The 24,758-nt window shown below is 34.3% G+C and overlaps 2 protein-coding genes across 2 annotated transcripts in view; one reads left to right on the forward strand and one right to left on the reverse strand.

The window, feature by feature from the left end:
• Positions 1–3,547, forward strand: part of RUBCNL (rubicon like autophagy enhancer) — an 87,770-nt gene extending 84,223 nt beyond the window's left edge. The window contains exon 15 of the mRNA XM_016123596.2: positions 3,486–3,547. Coding sequence (XP_015979082.2) covers positions 3,486–3,532 — 47 coding nt within the window. The 3' untranslated portion in view covers positions 3,533–3,547. The remainder of the gene's footprint in view (positions 1–3,485) is intronic.
• Positions 3,548–5,329: 1,782 nt separating this feature from the next.
• The window catches only part of LRRC63 (leucine rich repeat containing 63), an 82,734-nt gene continuing 63,305 nt past the window's right edge, over positions 5,330–24,758 (reverse strand). The window contains 3 exon segments of the mRNA XM_016123642.2: positions 5,330–5,446; positions 5,448–5,586; positions 21,382–21,621. Coding sequence (XP_015979128.2) covers positions 5,345–5,446; positions 5,448–5,586; positions 21,382–21,621 — 481 coding nt within the window. The 3' untranslated portion in view covers positions 5,330–5,344.

Genomic DNA, 24,758 nt, shown 5'->3' on the forward strand with positions numbered 1-24,758 from the left:
TTTCTGAGCTCCTACTCTGCCAGGTCATGCACTAGGTTCTTTGTCGATACTGTAATGGGCTGAGAAGCCTTGGGTAAGTCATTCGACTTCTGACCGTGGCTTTTATTGACATTATTGGAGTAAGGACCCTGAGTCTGTGCTCTCAGAGGGGAAAGAACCAACTCTCATTCCATCACCTCCCTCATTGCCCAAATGAGTTGTCCACTTGCTAGAACAGCTCCACATATACATATGACCTCATTGCACTTTTCCAACTGAGTGTCAACTCATACTGCTGGCAAGTGGGAGAAGAAAGAAGTTTGGAAGGGGTCAAGAATTAGTAGAGGAAGGTGATTGGCATGTAGAGGGCCTATTCAGCACTGAAGAATGGGACACTTGTCTGGCCTTCTTTAGCAAGCAAACTCTGGCACCTCAGGTCCTGACCCCTGCACCTGCAGGAAGCAGAGGCCTTGAGTACCATGTGGAATGCTCATTGCAGCTGCATCAGCCTGGGCTGGAGAATGCTCTTGGCTGTCTTGTTTGAGGACTGGTACTTCCTCATCCTTACTCCTGATATCTCTAGCAGACAGTAACACCATAAATATCTCCAAATTGTCATTCGTGAGGTGTTGCAAAGAATGCAAGTGATGGGGTCAGATTATCAAGAATTACAGGGTCAGGGTACATGAATTCAGATGTGAAAGTAAAGCACTGCTTCCATGGGCAGGTTATGGTTAAATAGTAAATCCATGAGTGACTTCTGAGCCCCTACTGTCCAAGGGATATTGAATATCCCTTGTGATATACAAGGGTCATTATGTACTTCTTCTCACTTGAATTCCAAGCAGGAAAAGCCCGTCACCAGCAAAAGGGGTTTATTAGAAGGCCCTGCTCTCCTAGTCTCATGCCCACCCTTTTGACACAGTCAACTAAGCAGACTGATTTCACCGAGAGCTCTGATGGCGGCCAATAGGACATAGCAGAGAGCAAGCAGAGCTGGCATCCAGAACAAGGTGGACTATCCTTGGCGTTACATTAATCAAAACTCTGAGCTTGAAAATTATACTTTTTGAGTAAATGCATATCCATGGTTATTGCTCCCAAATAGGATGCAGACATTTTGTCAAAAACAGTATTAGTCACAGAAGCAAATCCTCCAGTGATCAAATTTTAATTATCATTATTATGGTTATTACATAAGTGAAGTTATACAGTGTATGGTCTTGGCAGGGGAAACTATATATTTTGTTTTCTTGAAATTCTAATCAAAATCCAAAATAGTTTATTCAGGGTGGGGGAAATAAAAAAAATAATTATAAAGATCATAGTAATTGTTATATAAAAATGAAGGCATAAGAATAGCTAAAAATTATTAAATAAGTATAGCAATGAGTGAGAACTTGATAAATTAGATATATTAAGATGTGATTTCAGTTGAAATTATTGAAACAGTGTGATGTTGGCATCACATAGACAAATAAACAAATAGAAAATGAAAAAAATATATATAGGCCATACTCTGAAAGAATTTAGTGTATCATAAAGGTGGAATTTCACAGTGGTGGAGTAAGGATTCAGTAGATAGTAAATGAGGGCACAACTTCCCAGTATTCTGAAGAGCTGAATTTTGGAACATTACCTCATTTACCATACTAAAGTAATTCTGAAATAAAGCAAAGATTGAAATGTAAAATAAGCAAAATATAAATCAATATTTATGTAATTTGGAAGTAACGAAGGACTTATTAATCTTAGCAATAAAAAAAAACGAAAGAATAAATTAATTTTAACCAGAATCTCTCCATTTCTCCTAACCACACCCCCCCCCGGCCCCTGGTAGCCCCTACTCTACTCTCTAATTTAGTAAATTTGACTATTTTAGATTCTGTATATAAGTGAGAACATGGCCATGATCTAGAGCATCCAATACATTTACATTTAAAGCAATTATTGATAGTTATTGTCATTTATTATTAATATTTATATATTTTCTCTTTTTCTTCTTAAAGAAGTCATTTTAACATTTTTTGTAATATTGACTTGGTGGTGAATTCCTTTAGCTTTTTCCTGTCTGGGAAGCTCTTTATCTCCCTCTCAGTTTTAATTGACAGCCTTGCTGGGTAGAGAAATCTTGGTTGCAGTTCCTTGCTTTTCATCACTTTGAATATTTGGTGACCATTTCTTCTGGCCTGCAAAGATTCTGTTAAGAAATAAGCTAACAGTTTTATGGAAGCTCTCTTGTAAGTAACTAGCTGCCTCCTTTGCTGCTTTTAGGATTCTCTTTTTGTCTTTAACCTTTGCCATTTTAATTATGATGTGTCTTGGTGTGGCTCTGTTTGGGTTCACTTTGTTTGGCACTCTGCACTTCCTGGGCTTGTATGTCTATTTCCTTCACCAAGTTATGGAAGTTTTCCATTATTATTTCTTCAAATAGGTTCTCAATCTTTTGTTTTATCTCTTTTCCTTCTGTTACTCCTGTAATGAGAATGTTGTTCTACTAGATGTTGCCCCAGAGGTCCCTTAGACTATTCTAATTTCTTGGATTCTTTTTTTTCTTTTTTGCTATTCTGATTTGGTGTTTCTCTAAAAATATTTCTCTAAAAATACTTGGTAGATATCTTTTAATGTCAAGGAAAACAGAGCTTCCTAATATTTTAATAGGCTGAATTATGTTATGTTGTTGGAATTATCATATTTAACCAATTTAAGGAATAACTTCTTATAATTATTATGATGAAATAATACATGCATTTAATTTTGATTGTTATAGTGATTTAAATATTTAGTTTCTCTATTTGTAATTATTATTATTCGTAACAGCTTATGGTTCTAGATTTTAGCTGCTTAAATTGTTTCTCCCCACTATTTGAAGTTCCAGAACTCTTCCTTGTGGAAAACCTATTTCATTTTGTTTGGAAGAAGTTAATTCTTCCTTTCTGGTTCCAGAGAAGAGCATGTGACTCACTCTTGGCCAATCAGAGTGTTTTGTCTATGAGATTATAATGTTTTGTTCATACATGGATAGGCTGAGCCAAGTTGAACCAATAAAAATCAACTCTAATATGTTTTACAGTTACAACTGGAATACATAGTGCACTTTTCTTTGAGAGTCCTGACTTTCTAGTACATAAACTTAGAATCATCAGTGGCCATCTTTGAAACCTAGAAATGAGGTAAACTTTAAAAAAAAAGTGTTGCTAAGAGATAGATCAATAAAAAGTGATAGATAGGAAAATGGATAATGCCTTAAACACAGTTTGAGTTCCCAAATTAGCTGTACTCAAAGACACAGGCACGAACTAATACTAATACATTTCCTTTTGTTGCTTCGACTGGCTCAAGTAGTATTTGTCTTTTACAATCAACATTCCTTGGTTAATAGCCTAGTTCTTTCTCAAACAAATGTATTTCAGATATTTTCCCCAGTGTGTTATCTTTTGACTTTATTTATTGTGATTTTGGCTATATAAATTTTACATAGTGAATCTGTTCATTTTTTCTTTTAGGTTTCCATTTTCTGAGTGTTAATATGCTACATGCTACTAGGATTTAATCTTATTTTTAATCTTGTTTTATAATTATGGGTATGTTACATTTTTTAAATAATGAATTGATCTGTTATTATGCTACAAATATCCCTTCTAGATTGCATGTGTGATATGGTAGTTATTTCTATATAAATAATTTTATTCTTTTACTGGAAAATATAGCACATACTTCCCAAGCAGGGTTTCCTATTTCTGCTTCAAACCAAACTGTGTTTCAAAGAGAACAATACAAACATCTCAATTTATTAAAATCAATAATCAAAAAAATCATTTTATCTTATTTATTTTATCTTTTATTTAAGTCATATGCTCAAACCTGACATAATGTGTATTTTCTGACATTTTCTGATGATAAGATAGATGTATAAATTTATGTCATTTTGTTAGGTAGCTTAGCAGACATGAGTGACAGGGGAACAAAGGAATAAAGGCCCAGAGATCTCCAAGGATTTCCATGAAACACTCATTTTATAGTTATAAATCACCCTTGCATCCTGAGGGGAAAAAATAAAAGAGTAAAAAAGGCCATAATCATAGCAGGTTCAATTTGGCCACAAATGCTTGTGCAGTATGAATTACTCTGACCTTTTCACCTCAGCATATTTATACCATCATTATAATATCATGCCTATACCTGATATTAAGTTCGTGAATCTAATTATAAAAGACTACATTCTGGGTAACTGCATGCACAGTAGGCAGAGAGTTATATAACAGCCAAATGCCAATCAAAATGCCTCATGTGCCAATCATCTAGAAATGCCTATGTAACCACACATCATGGCCTTAATATAATACAGATCTCTCCAATTCTGTGTGGTTGTAGCCCTCTTCATTGAAACCCACCCCTCACTTGGAACATACTCAGTCTTTTGTCTTTTCATTTCCCAAATTCTACGGACTGCAGCCTTCCTTGGCGTGGCCCATCTTCTTCAATAAATCTTACTTTTCCTAAATCTCTCTGACTTATAATTCTTTACTGAGTTTGGCTGGAAATAACTGAGGGGCCCCTCCATGCCACTGAGCTGATGCCAGATTTAAGACAACCCCAAGTTTAATTAATAGTAACATTTTAGATTTAATAACACATAAGTGATATGCCATTCTAAAATTGTTTTATCAAAATACTCTTTTACCTTCCTCTTACCAAATACTAATTCTTAAAGCCTTAAGTTCTACTCTGTGCATATGTTGCTCTGCAATGTAATTGTGTAAGTCTTACTGTATTTTCTTGCCAGGCTATTACTAAAGGCCTGTTGAATGCTGGCACTGGCCTATGGAGTTAGGTTTTATGAGATGAACGTCAGTATAAGGGAGAGATTATACCAGTTTTCTAAGAGCTTGAGTAATAGATTCAAACAAGTAAATATAAGACTGGAATTAATATTTTATTCCCAAAAGCAACCCACAATTGAGATAGTTGGCACTGGATGAATCTCCACAGAAATGCACAAATTTTGAGAATTTGGATACATGACTTTGAGGCCATATGAGGCAAAACCCCACTGATGACTTTGAAATATTATCTTATCACTTAGAATGGATACATGAAAAGTCCAGTTGTACAATAAATTCTTTTTGCAAAGAATTATAACACTTTTTTTATAGTAAACATACTCTGAAAGAAATTTTCTAGATTTTCATTGAAATCCAAAAACTTTCACTCATTTTTTAAAAGTAATTATTCTGCAACATTCCCTAATAATCATAAACTTTCATAGAGAGCTAGGCTTACAAGAAGAGTTACAAGAGAAGACATTTGTCTTCCATACAGAACCTATTCTCTCAAAGTAAATGAATTACTATATACATAAACACTAATGACTTTTAAAGTGGTATTTGAAAATCATTGTATGATTCATCAAATCAGAATTTAAAACTACTCTTTTACCAGAAATACTATCTGAAATGAAACTATTTTTCTTTTACTTTTCTATAGCAGGAAGAAGAGCAGACATGAAACATAACAGGAAGGTGTGTTACTCCAAAAATATTGCAGGATTGGATGACGCGATAACCATCAAATCTGGGACCATGACACCATTCACATCTGGCTGTGCTGCAATAGAGGAAACATTAAATCAATATTTAGTAAACTTCTAACAAAGGGAATATATTTTGTTGATGCTATGCAAGACTCAAAGTAGTATAAAATATGGCTTTTCCCATCATTGATCTTACCATCTAATTGAAGGGCTAAGATATAGGCAAGTGAACAATTAAATGCTAAAAATAAAGTAGATACGTGCATATAAAACTAGTTTTCTAAAACAAAAAAGTATAGACTCATAGTACAAAAACACTCTAAAGATCAATCCCAATTAGAAAACAGTAATTATCCTTGGACAGTGTAATTAAGAGAACTTTAAAATTTTTTATGATGTTTTTCTGCATTATCTCAATTTTCTATAATAAATATGTATTCTTTTTATAACTCAAAATAAGTGTATCATTTTTAAAATAGATTAACATAAACTAGTGTAAGATTAGTGTTCATATATATTGAAAGCTTACAAATCAGTTTTAAAAGAAAGATGTCAATCCATTAGTACATTGACATTGACATATGAACAGACTATTTACAGAAGAAGAAATCTGAATGTCCATAGAACATTGAGAAGTAAAGCTTCTCTATCACAAACAATCAGAGAATACAGAACAAAATAGCAAAGAAATATCATTTCACAATTATCAGATGGACAAAATGTAAAAATGAGACAGTACAAAGTTTGGTGAGGATGAGAACCATCAGGGACTCTCATACTTTCTTGTTGGAATATAAATTGACATAATCACTTTGGAGAGCAATTTGGCGATTTCTACTTGAGTCGAAGATATACCTATCTGTGAGCAAGAGACAACTGCATATTTGCATAAGGAGATATGCTTTAAAATCATTATGGCCGACTTCTTGGTAATAGTAAAATTGGAACTAATCCAAGTGTCCACCAGCAAGAAAAAATATAAATAGATTAGAAATATTCATTCTGAGGAAAACTATGTAGAAGTTAATGAACTAGAGCTATATAAATCAATATGAATAAATTTTTTAAAAAATTGAGCATAAAAAGTTGAAGAATGACATTTTGTGATAGTTACATAAAGTTTAAAACATGAATACTAATACTACATATCTGTTAGTGTTTTATCTGACAACAACCAACTTTTCAATTTTCTGCAAACATCAACTGGGTGTCCTAAAATTCAGTTCAATTCAATTCTGACATTAATTACCTGGCATTAGTGCCAGACTCCACAGGCTTAAGAGCTCAGTCCCACAAGAGTACCCTCACTTCAAATGTAGTTGTAAGTATGGGGTCCCCAGGTTACCCACACTTCTCTTCTACTTGGCTACAAATTAGGAGTTCCCCTGATGCCCCTCCCGCAGGTTTGATAATTTGCCAGAATTGCTCAGAAATCAGGATAATGCTATACTTACTATTGCTTATTATAAAGGATACAAATGAACAGCCAGATGAAGTGAGGTCTGAGAAAATCCTGAGTGCAGGAGCCTCTGTTGCTGTGGAGTCGGGGTTGGCCACTCTCCAGGTACCACACATGTTTGCTAACTTGGAAGCTTTTCAAACCTCATTATTTAGAGGTTTGTGTGAAAGTTTCATTATGTAGGCATGATTGATTAAATGATTGACCTTTGGCAAGTAAATGAACTCTATCTCGAGCACCTCTCTCCTCCCATGCACTAAGTGGAGAAGGGTGGAGCTGAAAATTCCAATCTTCTAATCAAAGCTTGATCCTTTTGACAATCAATTTCCATTCTGAGGTTATCTAGGGGCCCCTTAAGAGTCATCTTATTTGCATAAACTCAGGCACTGTTCGAAGGAGCTTATGACAAACAATAAAAGATACTCCCATAACTCAGGAAATTCCAAGGATATTAGTTCTTTGCCTTTAGAAATTGAGGAGAAATACCAAATATTTTTTTCTTATACCACAATCTTGTTTATGTAAACATACAGATGTAATAAAAGTAAAACATGTAGGGGAATCATAACTATCCAGTAAAGAAGAGTAGTTACCTCTGGGACAGAAGCAAATTAGATTAGGGAAAGACCAAAGGTGACTTTAAATACACTCATAATATTTTCCTTAAAAAAATCTAAAGCAAATATAATGAAATGATAAGAATTTGATAAAGGCGTTATTTTAACTATATTCGTTACATAATTAGCCTGCTTATATATATGTCACAACAGAAAAGCAATATATGCTAAATTATTAAATGAACACTCCTTAAAGGAAATTGTCTAGTTATGATACATGACATACTCAACCTGTTAGTCAAATAGAGGCTTTTAAAGCTGATCTCATAGAAACAGAGAGTAGAATGGTGGTTGCCAGGGGTTCAGGGAGATGAAAATGAAGAGCTATTACAAAATTTTGGTTATAAAATGAGTAAATTCTAACAATATAATGTGGGGCCTATAGTTAATAATAAGGTATTGTATACTTGAAATCTGCCAAGTGTAAACTGTAAGTATTCTTACCACAAAAAAAAAAGCGGTAACTGTGTAAGGTGACGAGTGTTAATTAACTTGATCTTTGCAATTATATCACAATGTAGAGCACATAATTACTTTGTACACTTTAAGTACATACAATTTTGTAAGAGGGGGAGGGGAGATGGGAGGAGAGGGAGAAAGAGGAGGAGGAGGATCCAAAACCAAACTGAGGCTTTTGAAACAAGCTTCCTCTAATTGAGGCTTTTGAAATAAACTTTCTCTGGCTGGGAAATGCAAAGGAGGAAGAAAATCCGGTTTGTAAAGTGGGGCTCTGGAAATTAACTCTTCAGTTTAAACTTATCAAACAGACTAATGAGAAAAAACGGTTATTAGTACCAAACCTAAAATATGCTAAGTTTTTTCTTATACATACATACTTATGATGCAGTTTAAACTATCAATTAGGCTCAGAAAGAGAGCAGCAACAACAATAATAAATAAAGCAATTGTAAAAATATACTGTAATACAAGTTTTGTGAATGTGGTTTCTCTCTCAAAATTTATGGTAATATACTCACTGTTCTTGTGATGATGTGAGATGATACAATGCCAAATCTATTCCTGAGTCTATGTAACTGTTCCTTATTGTACTAAATAGCTTGCGTCATTAGTTACGGGATCCCTTGCTGAAGTCTTCATTTAGGCTCAATGCTTTCTGGTGCAACATTCTGTTGTCAGTTAGAACATGTTTTCTGCTCATCTTCCACCCACAAATTTAATACCTTTTCTATCATAACTAAGCACTTATCATGAACTATGGCCATAGCTTTTGCAGTTTGAGGTGTGACAACAAAACTAGCAGGAATTTCTTTTTTCTTCTCTACAATTTCATGGATAGAAGGTTTGTTCTTACCATAGACCTTAGCAATGTCAGCACACAATTTTTTTTCCTTATTAAAGCAAAGAATTTTCACCTTTTCCTTAAAGGAAACACTTTATGGTTTCTCTTTGACATAACAGAACATACTCCTTTGCTTTGGGGACATTTTTAAATAAAAGGTTACTGGAACACAAGCACTGAGACTGAGCTAGTCAATCTGATAACAGAGAAAGCTACTAAGTAACAAATGGGCAGTAGTGTATATAGCGTGGATTGATGGACAAAAGAGTGATTTATGTTCTGGGTGAGTCAGGATCCAAATGGCATGAGATTTCATCATGCTACTGAGAATGGCACACAATTTAAGACTTATGAATTAATTCTATAATTTTCCATTTTATATTTTTGGACAATAGCTGACCACAGGTAATTGAAATCAAGAAAACGAAACCATGGATAAACGGAGACTACTGTATTATATTCCAGAAACTATCCTGGGTGCTAGAGGTAATATTAATAAACAAAATCATCAAGTATGTTTGTCTTCATAGAGCTTACATATGAGAGAGAACCAAATATGAAACAATATAATTAGATAAAATACATAACGAAATAATAATAAGTGTTACAGAGAAAAATAAAGATGAGAAGGAGGATGAAATAAGGAGTATCGGTAATGTGAGGCACATGGTGTTCAAAATTTTTTGTTTTTATTTTTAATTTACATGTTATATTTTTATTTATCTTTCATTTAAAGTTGATATTCAGTATTATATTTGTTTCAGGTGTACAACAGAGTAGACATTTATATAACTTACGAAGTGATCCTCCTGTTAAGTCTAGTACCCACCTAATACCATACATAACTATGACAATATTATTCCCTATGTTGATTATTTTGTAACTCCCAAATTGTACTTCTTAATCCCTTTACCTTTTTCACCAGCTTCCCAATTCCCTCCCATCTGGCAACCATCTGTTTGTTCTCTGTATCTATGAGCTTGTTTTTGCTTTGTTAGTTCATTTTGTTTTTTAGGTTAACTTATGAGATTATATGGTATTTGTCTTTCTCTTTCTCATTTAGCATAATACCCTCTAGTTCCATCAATATTGTTGCAAATGGTAAATTTTAAACAGGGTGTTCATAACTATGTTGGGATGTGGAGGGAGGAGATATGTATGCAGAAAGGTTGATAAGAGTCCTAAATACCTATCTTGCTTAGTAGAAAGTTTAAAGAAAAAAATTCAAATTGAAAACCAAATAAGAATGTGTCAAGACTGATATTTAAAAATATAAAGGTAACTCCAAAATAAACCCTTACATATATGGTCAAATGATTTATAATAAGGGTGCCAAGACAATTTAATGGGAAAAGGACAGTTTTTTCAACAAACGGTGTTGGTAAAACTGGTTATCTACGTGCAAAAAAATAAAGTTGGGCTATTATCTCATACCATATACAAAAATTAACTCAAACTGAATTAAAAAAAAAAACTAACCATAAGAACAAAAACTATAAACTCTTAAAAGAAAATATAGGGAAAATTCATGACAATGGCAATGAATTCTTGGATATGACACCAAAAGTACAGGACACGAAAAAGTCCTTTGCCCACTTTTAAACTGGGTTATTTATGTTTTGTTCCCAAGTTGTTGTTCTTAATATATTTTGGATATTAATTCCTAATCAGATATTTAATTTGCAAATATTTTCTCCCATTTTGTCAGTTCCCTTTTCACATTAGTGATAGTGTCTTTTAATGTACAAAAAATTTTAATTGTGATGAAGTACAATTTTTTTTCTTCTGCATCATATGTGATTTTGGTGTCATATCCAAAAATTCACTGCCATTGTCATAAAGTTTTGCCTATATTTTCTTTTAAGAGTTTACAGTTTTATTTCTTAAAGTTCAATTTCTTTATTCAGTTTGAGTTAATTTTTGTATATGGTGTGAGGTAACAGCCCAACTTAATTGTTTTGCATGTAGGTTACCAGTTTACAGAAGACAACCGCAAAAAAAGAGTTTGGCAATAAAAAGAGGTGACTCTAAGGGTAAAGCATGAGTAAGGGAGAGCTGTGGGCAGGGATAAATGGATTTTCGTTATAAGTAGTAAATATTTCATCTTTAAAACTAAATATTTGTACTGATTTAAAAATAAAATTAAAATTATATTACAAAAAAAAGAAAACTTTGGTTGAGCGGGTCAATTAAACTCGGGAAATCCATCTTCAGAAAAGGTTTAGTAGCCTGAGTTATTATTTCCTAATTTCTTCTGACAAAATATTTTTATTACTCTCCCCATGTAAATGATATCTATTTGAAAAATACAGTTATTCAGAAAATTACATGAAAAATTAAATTTAAATAATGAATATAATAATTTTATCAAAATTCAAAGATTTCTGCACATAGTGAATTATGGAAGGCTATAAAAATGTTAAAAACATGGTGAATTACCTTAGTAAAGATGTATTCCAAGTATTAAGTACTATCAAGGCTTATAGGTTAGTGGATTTGAGTAATGATTTTTAAACTGTAGTCTATAACTCTACTTAAACATTTTTATAATTTTCATGCACAAGGAAGTTAAGATAAAATTCTATAGAATATGAACCTTCTTCTGGCCCAAATCTCAACAAAGGTGATTCCCTCTCAGATTGAGGTGATCTAATACAGATAGAGAAAGAGAGAGAGACAGATGGTGATGAGAAGCTATAAAGGACAAAAAAAGAAGTATACAGCTGCTAATTGATAGGACCAAGGCCACTGAAGGGAGGGACAGCAGAAATTGAGCTTTGAGCATTCCATGTGCTGGAATTATGAGAGTCCGGAACTGAGCTGCAGTCAAGAGATCTCAGCAAAAGTAACACTTAGGAGATAAATTGAAAATTCATGACCAAAGCTAAAGGTACACATTAGATGAAAAGGGTGGGGTTGAATAACAAATACGTCCGTCATTATTTCTATTTTTATTAATATCACCACAATCATCTTTAATGAGATTTAATCCTTGGTCATTTTTACTCCTCCTCCCTCTCTTACTTGTCCCATGTACCTAGGCAGGTGTTGAGTTCACTTTACTTTAATAATTTGCGTCATTTCTTACCTGTTTACTCCCATGCCCATTACTTGGGTTTAATCCTTCCTTACTAGTCATAGACAACAGTATTTTAACTGACCTTCAGCCAACCTTCCCCTACTCTAGCTCATCTTTGACACTACTGCTAGGTCTGCTCATGTTGCACTCAGTGACTCCATGCCCCAAAGTTGAAACCCTCATGCATTCCATGACCTCCATTAGCTACCTCTTTCTTTTTAAACTTATATTTTGCTATTCTTCACAGATATTTTGTACTAGGTGAACATTCATATTCCTCTTTGCATACATCCCTTCTTTCACCTAACTTTGGTTCATTTCCCCATTTGGTTCCCTCTTCCTGGAATATCCCTTGAACATATATGTGTGTGTGTGTGTGTGTGTGTGTGTGTGTGTGTGTATACACATATATATGTGTATATAGATACACACACATATATGTGTATATAGATACACACACATATATGTGTATCTATATACACATATATATGTGTATCTATATACACATATATATAGATACACACACATATATGTGTATCTATATACACATATATATGTGTATACACACACACACACACATATATATAAACATATATATTTTACTCATCCTTCTATGTCCTATGTTCTCAGCAGTTACAATCACTCCTTCTCTAGCCCTTTTTATCATTCACTAGTGTCACCTTTTAATTACATAAAAACCCATCCTTGTAAAATTTCCAAACAATATAGAATTATACAGAGAAAAATAACAAAATTTTCCCTTTATTCCTCCCTTCAATCCCTGTGACTATCCTCTTCAGAATAACTAAAGCTCTGGATGTCAAAAGCATGGGATAGTGAGAGATGTCTCCAGATTTCTCCTCTTGAAATAATAAGCTGAACATCTAAAACTCAACAAAAAATATCCAACCTGCACACAAGCATGTCTGAGTGAGAGATCTGTGGATATGAGTTAGCACAGGTCAGAAACACAGGAGTTGAGTGATGGCAGAATTAGAGAAAAAAAGAAGCTGTCTCTTACAACTGGAGCTCCCTGAAAGAGGAAGGGGAGAGGAGAAGGTGCAGTGGGTTCCCTGAACAGCTCTGCCTGAGAGAACTGTGAGCTTCTTGCAACAGCAGAGCCCAGGGATCAGGGCAGAAAGCAAAGAAGTGAGGATGGCAGAGAAGCACAAGCCGCCATTGCAAAACATGAGGCTGAGCTGTAGCCCCCATCCCATAACCTAGAGGGCTCATCTCCCCATATCTTCCAAGGCCAAACACTGTGGAGCCCCAAGGGCATATGAACAAATGCTCTTAACTGCTCCTAACACTGACAGGGACTGAGACTGAGGGTAGTGATCATGATTGAATATTTATAAGAAAAAAAAGGCATTACTAAGACTTCATATAAAGTAAGGATCCAAGAGATAAGATGCCACTTACTGGAAAAATACTTTCTTGCAACAGGCTAAACAGAGACCTTTAGAAAATAAATTTTTCTGGGGGTTGGGGTGAAGCAGAATATACTTCCATTAATGCCCAGGCAGAGAAATGGTCCATTAAACACTGAACAACCAAGGTGAGAAGGCAGCTCAGAAAGAAAGAGAAAAATCTCCATAAAATGAGCTTACAGACATAGAAATATATGACTTAGGTGACAGAGAATTTAGGATGGTACTTCTGAAAAAACTCATTGAGTTCTGATATGAGTTATATCAACAATTTCAGAAATTGCAAAAACAACTAGATGAGCAGAGGAAAGAGACTGAAACCCTCAAAAAGAACCAAATAGAACTCTGGAGATAAAAACAACAACAACAACAGCAGCAGCAGCAACAACAACAACAACAACAAACCCACCACTGCAAGAGTTGAAAAATGAAATAGCAAGCTTGGGAAATAGAGTCAACAAAACAGAGGAAAGGATCAGTGATATTGAAGACAGAAATCTAGAAGTAACTCAGAAGGAAGAAGAGAAAAACTGAAGAATGAAAAATAATGAAAGAGAAAAGCAAGAATTAGCTGATATCATCAGGACAGGAAACATAAAATGAGCATTACCAAAGGTGAGGAAAAGGAGCAGGAACAAGAAAGCATTTTGAGACAAATAGTTGATGAGAATTTCCTAAATCTAAGGAATGAGCTAGAATTCAGAATTCAAGAAGTCAACAGAACACCCAATTATCTCAACCCAAAAAGCCCTTCACCAAGACACAAAAATAAAGAGAATTCTCAGGGCAGTCAGGGATAAGAAAATGGTAACACACAAAGGAAAACCCATTAGATTATCATCAGACTTTTCAGTGCAAACTTTGTAAGCCAGAAAGGAATGGAATAAAATATTTAAACTGTTATATAAAAGAAACTACCTGTCTAGAATAATGTATCCAACTAAGCTCTCCTTTACATATGAAGAAATTAAGACCTTTCCAGACATACAAAAATTGAGGGAATTTACCATTACAAGGCCTGCACTACAGGAAATTCTGAAAGGGGTCAGTTCATCATCTAAAACAAAACAACAACAACAAAAATACAGAATTAGGAGTAAAGTGACTATTAGGCAAATAGAAGCAGAGGAATGCAACCCTTACTAAGAACAGGACATTATAAGCTTAAACAATAAGAAGAAAATTGCTATAGCAAGATAGTAATGAAGGTTCAGCATACATAGAAACAAACTGAGATAACAATGACTAAAAAGGGGAGGATTCAAAGATCCAAATTCACAAATGGGAAAGATGATAGATACACACACGAGAAAATAAACAACTGTATATATATATATATATATATATATATATATATATATATATATATGTGTGTGTATATATATATATATATATATAACTACCTTTTTCATATTTGTAATGGTAACCATGCACCATAGATTCAGAACCTGAAGTATATAACATAAAACAAGAAGAATCAGAGGCAAAACCCACAAAAGCCAACCAAAATAAAGAAAACAAAAGCACAAGGACAATGAAGCAATGGAAACACCAAGCTACCAGAAAGCAAAAAATAAAATGGCAATAAGAAGACTTCATATTGCAATAATCACCCTAAATGTAAAGGGACTGAACTCACCAATAAAAAGGCATGGAATTGCAGATGAGATCAAAAAACAAAACTCATCCATATGCTGCCTCCAGGAGACACATCTCGGCTCCAAAGACAAATATAGACTCAAAGTGAAAGAGTGAAAAATGATATTTCAAGCAAATGGCATTTAGAGAAAAGCAAGAGTAGCGGTACTAATATCAGATGAAATAGACTTCAAACTAAAAAAGGTAAAGAAAGGTACTGAGGGAAACTTCATAATGATAAAGGGAAGCATGCACCAAGAAGACATAACACTTATTAATGTCTATGCTCCCAATCAAGGAACCCCAAAATATGTAAAGCAATTACTAAAAGAACTAAAGGGAGAAACAGACCAAAACATTATCATAGTAGGGGACCTACATACCAAACTATCAGATATGGACAGATCATCCAAACAGAAAACCAATAAGGAAATAACATCCTTAAATGGTACATTAGACCAACTGGACATAATTGACATTTACAGAGCCTTACATCCCAAAACAGCTGCTAATACATTCTTCTCTAGTTCACATGGAACATTCCCAAGAATTGACCACATACTGGGACACAGAAATAGTCTCAACAAATATAAGAGGGTTGAAATCATACTAACCATATTCTCTAATCATAATGCTTTGAAAGTAGAGATCAACTGCAGAAAGAAATCAGGAAGAACCGCAGATACATGGAGATTAAACAACATGCTATTGAAGAATACCTAGGTCAGGAAAGAAATAAAAAGAGCGATCAAGCGATACATATAAATGAATGGAAATAACAGTATAACACATCAAAACATTTGGGACATGGCAAAAATGGTCATAAGAGGAAAGTTCGTATCATTACGGGCCTATCTCCAAAAACAAGAATGAGCCCTAATAAACAACCTAATGCTTCATTTTAAAAAAAATTAGAAAAGGAAGAACAAACGAGGCCTAAAGTCAGCAGAAGGAAAGAAATAATCAAAATTAGAGCAGAAATAAATGAAACTGAAAAAAAATAGAAAAAAATACAACAAAGAGCTGGTTCTTCAAGAAAATTAATAAAATTGACAAATCTCTGGCTAGATCCACTCAAGAAAAAATAGAAAGGACACAAATAAACAAAATCAGGGATGAAAGAGGGAAAATTATGACTGAAATCAGAGAAATACAAAGGATCATACAAGAATACTATGAAAAACTATATAACACCAAATTTAATAACCTAAAAAAAAATGGAAAAATACAACTTTCCTGAACTGAATCAAGAAGATCTGCAAAATCTAAATAGACTGATCAGCAGTATGGAAATGGAAACAATCATCAAAAACCTACCAAAAAGTAAAAGTCTAGGACCCAATGGCTTAACCAGTGAATTCTACCAAAGAGTCAAGGAAGATTTAATACCTATTCTCCTCAAACTCTTCCAAAAAATCAAAGAGGAGGCAATAATTCATAATTCATTTTATGAGGCCAAAATTACCCTGATACCAAAACCTAGTAAAGATAACCCAGGAAAAGAAAACTACAGACCAAGATCTCTCATGAATACAGATGCAAAAATCTTAAATAAGATACTAGCAAACTGAATACAGTAACATATTAAAAAGATTATACACCATGATCAAGTGATCTTCATCCCAGGAACAAAGGAAGATTCAACATACACAAATCAATTAATGTGATACACCACATAAACAAATTAAAAAATAAGAATCATATGATTAGATAATTATAATCATATGATTATATCAATAGATGCATAGCCTTCAAGCCTAAGTGTTTTATGATAAAAACACTTAACAAAATCAGTATACAAAAAAAGTAACAACATAATAAAAGCCATATATGAAAATCTCTCAGCCAATATTATACTGAATTGTGAAAAACTGAAAACCTTCCTTCTAAGACAGGGAACAAGGTAAGGCTGTCCACTATCGCCACTGGTATTCAATATAGCATTGAAGATCCTAGCAAGTGCAATCAGGGAAGAGAAAGATATAAAAGGCATCTAAATAGGAAATGAAGAAGTCAGATTGTCACTATTTGCAGATGACCTGAAAGACTCCACAGGAACACTACTAGAAATAATAAGCAAATACAATAAAGTCTCTGGATACAAAATCAACATTCAAAAATCCATAGCATCCCTATACTCTAATAATGAAATGTCAGAAAAAGAAGTGGAAAAAATAATTCCTTTTGCAATTGCAACAAAAAAATAAAATACCTAGGAATAAATCTAATGAAACATGTGAAGGACCTATATAATGAAAACTACCAGACCCTATTAAAAGAAACTGAAGAAGATACAAAGAAATGGAAAGATATTCCATGTTCTTGGATTGGAAGAATCAACATAGTTAAAATTACCTTATTACCTAAAATATTATACAGATTTAATGCAATCCCCATGAACATCCAATCGGCATTTTTTAAAGAAATAGAACAAAAAATTATCAGGTTTGTATGGAAACACAAAAGACTCCAAATTGCCAAAGCCATCCTGAGAAAAAAGAATGAGGCTGGAGGCATCACCCTACCCAACTTCAAATTATATGATAAAGCAACAGTAATCAAAACAGCATTGTATTGGCAGAAAGATAGATACATGGACCAGTGGAATAGAATCAAGAGTCTAGAAGTAAACCTATATTTATACAGATAAATAATTTTTGACAAAAACTCCAAAAATATATAGTAGAAAAAAGTGGTGCTGGGAAAACTGGAAAGCCATCTGCAAAAGAATAAAACTAGAGTGTTATCTATCACCACACACCAAAATTAACTCAAAATGGATTAAGGTACCTGAATATAAGACCTCAAAAAATAAAATGCATAGAAGAAAATGTAGAAACTAAACTCAAGCACCTTGTGCTTAAAGAGGATTTATGAATTTTAACCTCAAAGGCAAGCGAAGTAAGGGCAAAAATAAATGAATGGGACTACATCAAACTAAAACATTCTGCTAAGCAAAAGAAGTCGTCAACAAGGTAAAAAGACAGCCATCTGAATGAGAAAATATATTTGCAAGCAACACCTCTGATAAGGGCCTAATATCCAAAATATACAAAGAACTCATACAGGGCAGAGGGCCTGAATAGACACTTCTCCCTAGAGGACATACAAATGGTTAACAAACATATGAAAAGATGCTCAACATCAATAGCTATAAGGGAAATTAAAATCAAAACCACAATGAGATATCACCTCACATCTGTTAGAATGGCTATAATCAACAGGACTCTAATAACAAATGTTGGAGAGAATGTGGAGAAATAGGAACCCTCATACACTGGTGGTGGGACTGCAAATTGGTACAGCCATTATGGAAAAAAGTATGGAGGTTCCTCTAAAAACTAAGACTTGATCTACCATATGATCAGCAATTCCGCTACTGGAGATTTACCCTCAAAACTTGAATACTCATATCTGAAAAGATATTTGCACACTGATGTTCGTAGCAGCATTATTCACTGTGGTCAGGACATGGAAGCAACTGAAATGTCCTATGATAGATGATTGGCTAAAGCAGCTGTGGTACATGTATTCAATGGAATATTACTCAGCCATAAGAAGAGGTGAAATGCTACCATTTGCAACAACATGGATGGACTTTGAGATAATGACGCTAAGCGAAATAAGCCAGACAGAAAAAGTTTAAAATCACCTGATATAACTTATACGTGGGATATAGACCTATAAGCAAGAAACAAACAGGACAAACGAACAGATTCATGGATACACACAATAGACTAGAGGGTAGAGGTAAGGGATAATGGGGGAGGTAGATGGAGTAAAAGGGGTCAAATATGTGGTGATAGAAATCTAATTATGGGCAGTGAACATACAATGAAATATATATGTGCCTTATTGTTAAAATTTACAGCTGAAACTTACTGAATTTCATTAAGCAATGTCGTCATAATAAAATAAATTAAAAATAAATAAATAAACAAACACATTTTGGGGAAAAAAGGTATAACTAACACTCACAGTTTGGGTTGGGCCCTCTAGTTCCCAGACATGACTATTTTTTACATGAATGGAATCTCTCTTTGTGTGTTCTCTCATGTGTACATGTCTGTGTGTACAACTTGCTTTTCTAATTTAACAAAGTGTCTTGAACAGCTTTCTATGTTCACACATTTTGTTTTACTTAATGGCATCATAATGTTCTATAAAATGTGTACACCATAAATTATCATTTTTTAATTGATGCCCATTTAGGCTGTAAATATCATTCCTGTGCCTATGTTTCTGTAAGACAAAATTCTATAACTTTAATTTCTATTTTAAAGGATAATTATACTATCAACTTTTCTTCCTGAAAGCTTTCATTAATTTATAACACCATCAATGCTACATTATAATCCTTTTTTGAACATCCAAAGCCAACATTTAATAAATTTATTATTACTATTTATATTATGGTTCCTTGCTTACTGGTGTGACTTAACATTCTTCATGTTTGTTACCCATGAACTGTATATTCCTATCACTTAAGCACTTTTCTGAGTTGCGTATTTTCTTATTGATCTGTGGGAGATATGCATGTATGTTTCAACAGTTACAAGAATGACATCTTCTTTCATTTAATAGCTGGTCTCTTAATTTCATTGTTGGTGTCATATTATGTGGAAAAATTCTATTTTTGTCAAATATATGAAATTTTGCTTTACTATTTTTTGGTTTTTGTTTACAGTATCATTCCCTACTGTGAAGTCATACAGATAACCTCATACTTGCTTGTAAAGGCTTTAAAGTTTTGCTTTTCATATTTAAATTATTAATCTATTGTGAAATGCTTTTGCATACAATGGTGATATATATATCGGAAGAAAGTCTTCATCTTCGGTGATCTTAAGTTTTACCACAAGATACTTTACTAGCTTATATAGATCTTTGAGTGTCTGTGAAATCATGTCTTTTCTTCTGAGAGTTTACAGTCATTATTTCATTGAACAATGATTCCCAGCATCCTCTCTATTCTCATTTTCTGGGATTATAAGTGTATATCTCTTTTACCTCCTTTATGCATATACACAATAATTTCTTCAGATCTCTCTTCATGTGCGTTTAACCTATATAGTAATTTCAACTATTACACATTTTAGTTTCTAGAATTTCACTTCATTTAAAATATTTTTTTCATACCTGCCTGGTCACATTTGATGGTCTTTTGTACTTAAGCAGTTAAAAAATTGTTTTATTTCTTTAAATACAAAGACCTAAAGCTATTTCATATTCTGAAACACTTCTAATATGCTAGATCCTTGGAAATATGTATTTGTTGATTGTTTTTGCTGACTTTTACTCTTGGTGGCTTATTTCCTCATGTATCTGAAAATTTAAATTGTGAAATAATACTTATTCGAACTCAATTTTTTTGAAATTTTCAAACTCTAAATTGAAGATATTTCTCTCAAAAACATTTGTGGTGAATGCAAATCTCTTGGTCTCATACTTATTTACCATTCACTAGTTAGGTTTTAATTATTTTTAACATTTTTGTCCTTGAAAATTTTTCTTACTTTCTCATGTGCATTGACATCTTGTTGCATTAAAATTAGAAAATTTAGGGCCTGGTTACTTTTTTATTGGTAGATTTGAATCACTTTTTTCAATTTCTTCAATGATTACTAGTCTGTTAAGGTTTTCTGCCTTTTATTGAGTCAATATTGGTAATTTATATATTTCTAGGAAACCGTTTTACTTAAGCATACAACAAATATTTGTTAAATCAGTAATACAGACACTGATTATTGGTACTGCAGTAAAACTAGTTTTACATCATTTGAGGGAAATACATGATAAGCCTGAGTGAACTGAAAGTGTGTGGGGTTTAAAGTCCTTGTCCTGAGATTAGGCACTGATTCTCACACTGGCCAATGATCTGTGGGGAAGAGAAGTCGCCCCTTGTATGTCTATTCTATTCCTAAAGAATCTTTTTCTTAGAATTACACACTTTACATCATTAGCAATTCATAGAAAATAATTATACTACAACTATATAGATGTTGCCAGCCAAACCTCAACAAACTGTTTCTCACATTAGATTTAAGTAATAATTTGAAAATATTAGAAGATGGGTTGAATTCAGACTATATTCTTATGCCTGAAATGTCAGAAGGAGCAATTCGAAGAATTGTGTGTATATTTTTATGTGCATCTTATGGTATGTGTTTTGTGTTGTTGTGGTGGTGGTGGTGATGGTGGTGGTGGTGGTGGTGGTGGTGGTGGTGGTGGTGGTGGTGGTGGAGGCGTGTGTGTGTGTGTTAATAGTAAAACTGTTACCTAAGCCTGTAATAAAGAACATTTTATAAAGTGCATTTTGGTTAAAAGGGCTTCAGAATTTGCTCACCAGTTTAGTAATGTTTGAATTTTTACTGGGATCGCATCATAATACTTATGTAGATTGTTTTTTAAAAAGAACAAAGAAGTAAGATGAGTAAGACGCTGTGGACTATTCAAAGAATTCTCTTTCCAAAGACTAGGATGAGTAAAGTTATTCTCAAATAGAATTTTTTTCAGGTTAAGCTTCAAAATTCCAGGTGGAAAAGCAGTCAGGTCATTTCCGTCAACATTCAATTTTTTAAGTGATCTGCAAACAAAGAAAACCATACTTTAAAAGGTATTCATGCAATTTATAATACTGAAGTAAAATTCTTTCCCAATGTTTTTGAAAATTGGTATAAAACTATGTAACAATAAAATACAAGTTCTTAAGTATTTCCTTAGAATCAAAAGGATTAACTTAAAAAGCAACTGAACCAATATATTATGCAAAAAAAGTGCATTTGTGTAAATAGTAGAGTTAAACACGTATTTTGGGTCTTTGCAACATGTCATTACTATGGAAAAAGAAATAATAATCACAAACATATCAAGACATATGAATGTTATACTACATTAAATATAGTATAATGATACAAAGAATTTAATTTCATAGAGAAATTGAACATCAATACATATTTTTTAATTCATGCTTAATAAAAACAGTGAAATTAACACTATCAAAATGTATTATGTGCTATGATATACTTTGATTTTTCATCACCTCATTCCCCTTGGTTTTACTGTGTCAATTGCTTCCAATAATCCTTTTTCCTTTATTCAAAGAGAACCAACATTACTCATTTTCTCATTTTTTTACTATGTCTCTTGATAAAGTTTTTTACATTCACGTATCTCCTTAGTAACTAGTGCTGGAAGCAGTCAGAAAAGCATCTCTCTATGAGGGAAATATAAATCAGAAGATTTCTGGTCCAGATGGCAAGGTAAATTCTGTGCTTGCCTCCTCTCATGACCACCTCAAAATTACGTGAAAATGTACATAACACTCATCATTGAGAATCACTTGAAGTCTGGCTGAACGGAAGTTCCACAACTAAGGACATAGAAAAGAAGCCACCTAGAGACTGGTAGGATGGGCAAAGACATGGATGAGGCTGGTCCCATATCCACATGTGGTGATTAAAAATCAAGAGAAATATCTTAGCTGTGGAAGTCCCCCCCCGCCCCCGCCCCGAGGAGTGAGGAGTCCTAGCTCTACACCAAGGTCCCCAGACCATGGTTTCTGTACCAAAAAGAGAAGACCCACAAATTTGAGCTATGAAAACCAGCAAAGATTCTAAGTGAGATGGATTGTTACTGGAGACCCAGGCCCTCCACTTAAATGGTCCATGTACAGATTTACTCTCTGAGGGATTCACAACCTCTGAGTTCCAGTGCTGAGGCAGAAGCTTAGGGTGGCGGTGGCAAGAGACATATGGAAAAGAACGAAATTGTCTGACTTCAGGGCAAAGGCTGGAAGGGTGAGTTTCTCCCAGACAGAAGTGCTAATAAAATCCACCGTTTCTTTTTTGAGACCTCCCCTTCCCAGTGTGCAGATGTAGATGGCTGCCATATCTGTGTCTCCATCAACCTGGCTAACACTGTTCACCCTGCTGTACTGATTCATTAAGATCCTGCTTCACCCAACTTGCAGGCCCATCCAAGCCACTTCCAGTGGCTTTATATATAAATTACCTGCCTTGGCTCATGCTGCAAATATTCCTAAAAGCTTCCAAAGGATCACAAAACCCAAACAAGCAGCATCTGGTCTCAGCATGCCCCTTGCTGAGGAGTCCCAAGCCTGGCACTAGTGGCATCCAGCCTTGGTTCATAGCTTGGCCTCTCAAGATACCTCCAAGCCTAGTGCAGGTCATGGCCATCTGCGGATTGCTTGGTGGCTCATGCAGGTAGACCCAGACAGGGCACAAGCTGCAGCTTATTTTAGACTGCTCTAGGGCCCTTCCCAGGAGGACCCAGAGCTGGTCCATCCAGTGGCAGGGTTTGGACCAAGATGAAGCACCACTCAGGGCCACATCCAAAGATGACACACACAAAGGGCAGAGTGGGCAGGCACCAGAGCCCTGCTAATGTGAATTCCGATCTATAGGGTCAGCCCCAGAACAACAACTCCTCCACTTTAGTCACTGGCCAGTCCTTACAGAAAATCAGCCCATGGGTTCATCCCTCCCATTGACATGCAAAAAGCAACCAAAGCTCAACTACAATAGGAAGGCACACACAATGTACATAATGGACATACCTAGAGCACTTGGTTCAGGTGACCAAGGAGATAGCACCACTGGGCCCCATAGGACACCTACTTCATAAGGCCACTCTACTAAGACTAGGAGACATAAAAATTATACCTAATAGATAGGAATAAACACAGGGAGGCATCCAAAATGTGGAGAGAAAGAAACATGTTCCAAATGAAAGATCAGAACAAAGCTTCAGAAAAAGAACTAAACAAAATGGAAATAAGCGATCTACCAGATACAGAGTTTGAAACAGTCATTATATGAATGTTAAATGAACTTAGGGGTTGAGCGGATGAACTCGGTGATAATATTAACAATGAGATATAAAACAAAAAAGAATCAGTCAGAAATAAATATGCAATAACTGAAGAATACATTGGAGAGAATCAACAGCAGATTAGATGAAGCAGAGGACTGAATCAGTGATTTGAAAGATAACATAGTAGAAAACACCCCATCAAAACAGCAATAAGAAAAAGAAATAAAAAATGAAGATAATTTAAGAGGCCTCTGGGATAACACTTAGCACACTAACATTAGCGTCACAGGAGGAACAGAAAGAGAAGAGTGAGAGCAAGAAACTGAAACCTATTTCGAGAAATTATGATGAAAAAATTCACCAACCTGAAGAAATAGACAAAAAATCCCAGGAAGCACAGGGAGTCAAGTCTCAAAGAAGTCAAAGAAGCCCACATGAAGACACATCATTAAGACGCTGAGGTTAAAGACAAAGAGAGAATCTTAAGAGCAGTAAGGGAAAAGCAGTTAGTTACCTACAAGGAAGCTCCCATAAGACTGTCAGCTGATTTCTCAACAGAAACTTTGCAGGCCAGGAGGGACTGGCAGGAAATATTCAAAGTGATGAAAAGCAAGGACCTACAACCAAGATTACTCTACCTAGCAAAGCTATCACTTAGAATTGAAGGACAGATAAAGGAGTTCATTACCATGAGAAGGAGGAGGAGGAGGAGGAGGAGGGTATAAGATAAAAAATGTGAATAATATGTTGGCAATAACTACATAACTATTGACAATTAATTTAAATATAAATGGATTAAATGCCCCAATCAAAAGACTTAATGTGGCTGAACAGATAAGAAAACAAGACCCTTACATGTGCTGCCTACATGAGACTCACTACAGATCA

Source organism: Rousettus aegyptiacus, unplaced genomic scaffold (assembly GCF_014176215.1).
Source record: "Rousettus aegyptiacus isolate mRouAeg1 unplaced genomic scaffold, mRouAeg1.p scaffold_m13_p_11, whole genome shotgun sequence".
Classification (NCBI taxonomy): domain Eukaryota; kingdom Metazoa; phylum Chordata; class Mammalia; order Chiroptera; family Pteropodidae; genus Rousettus; species Rousettus aegyptiacus.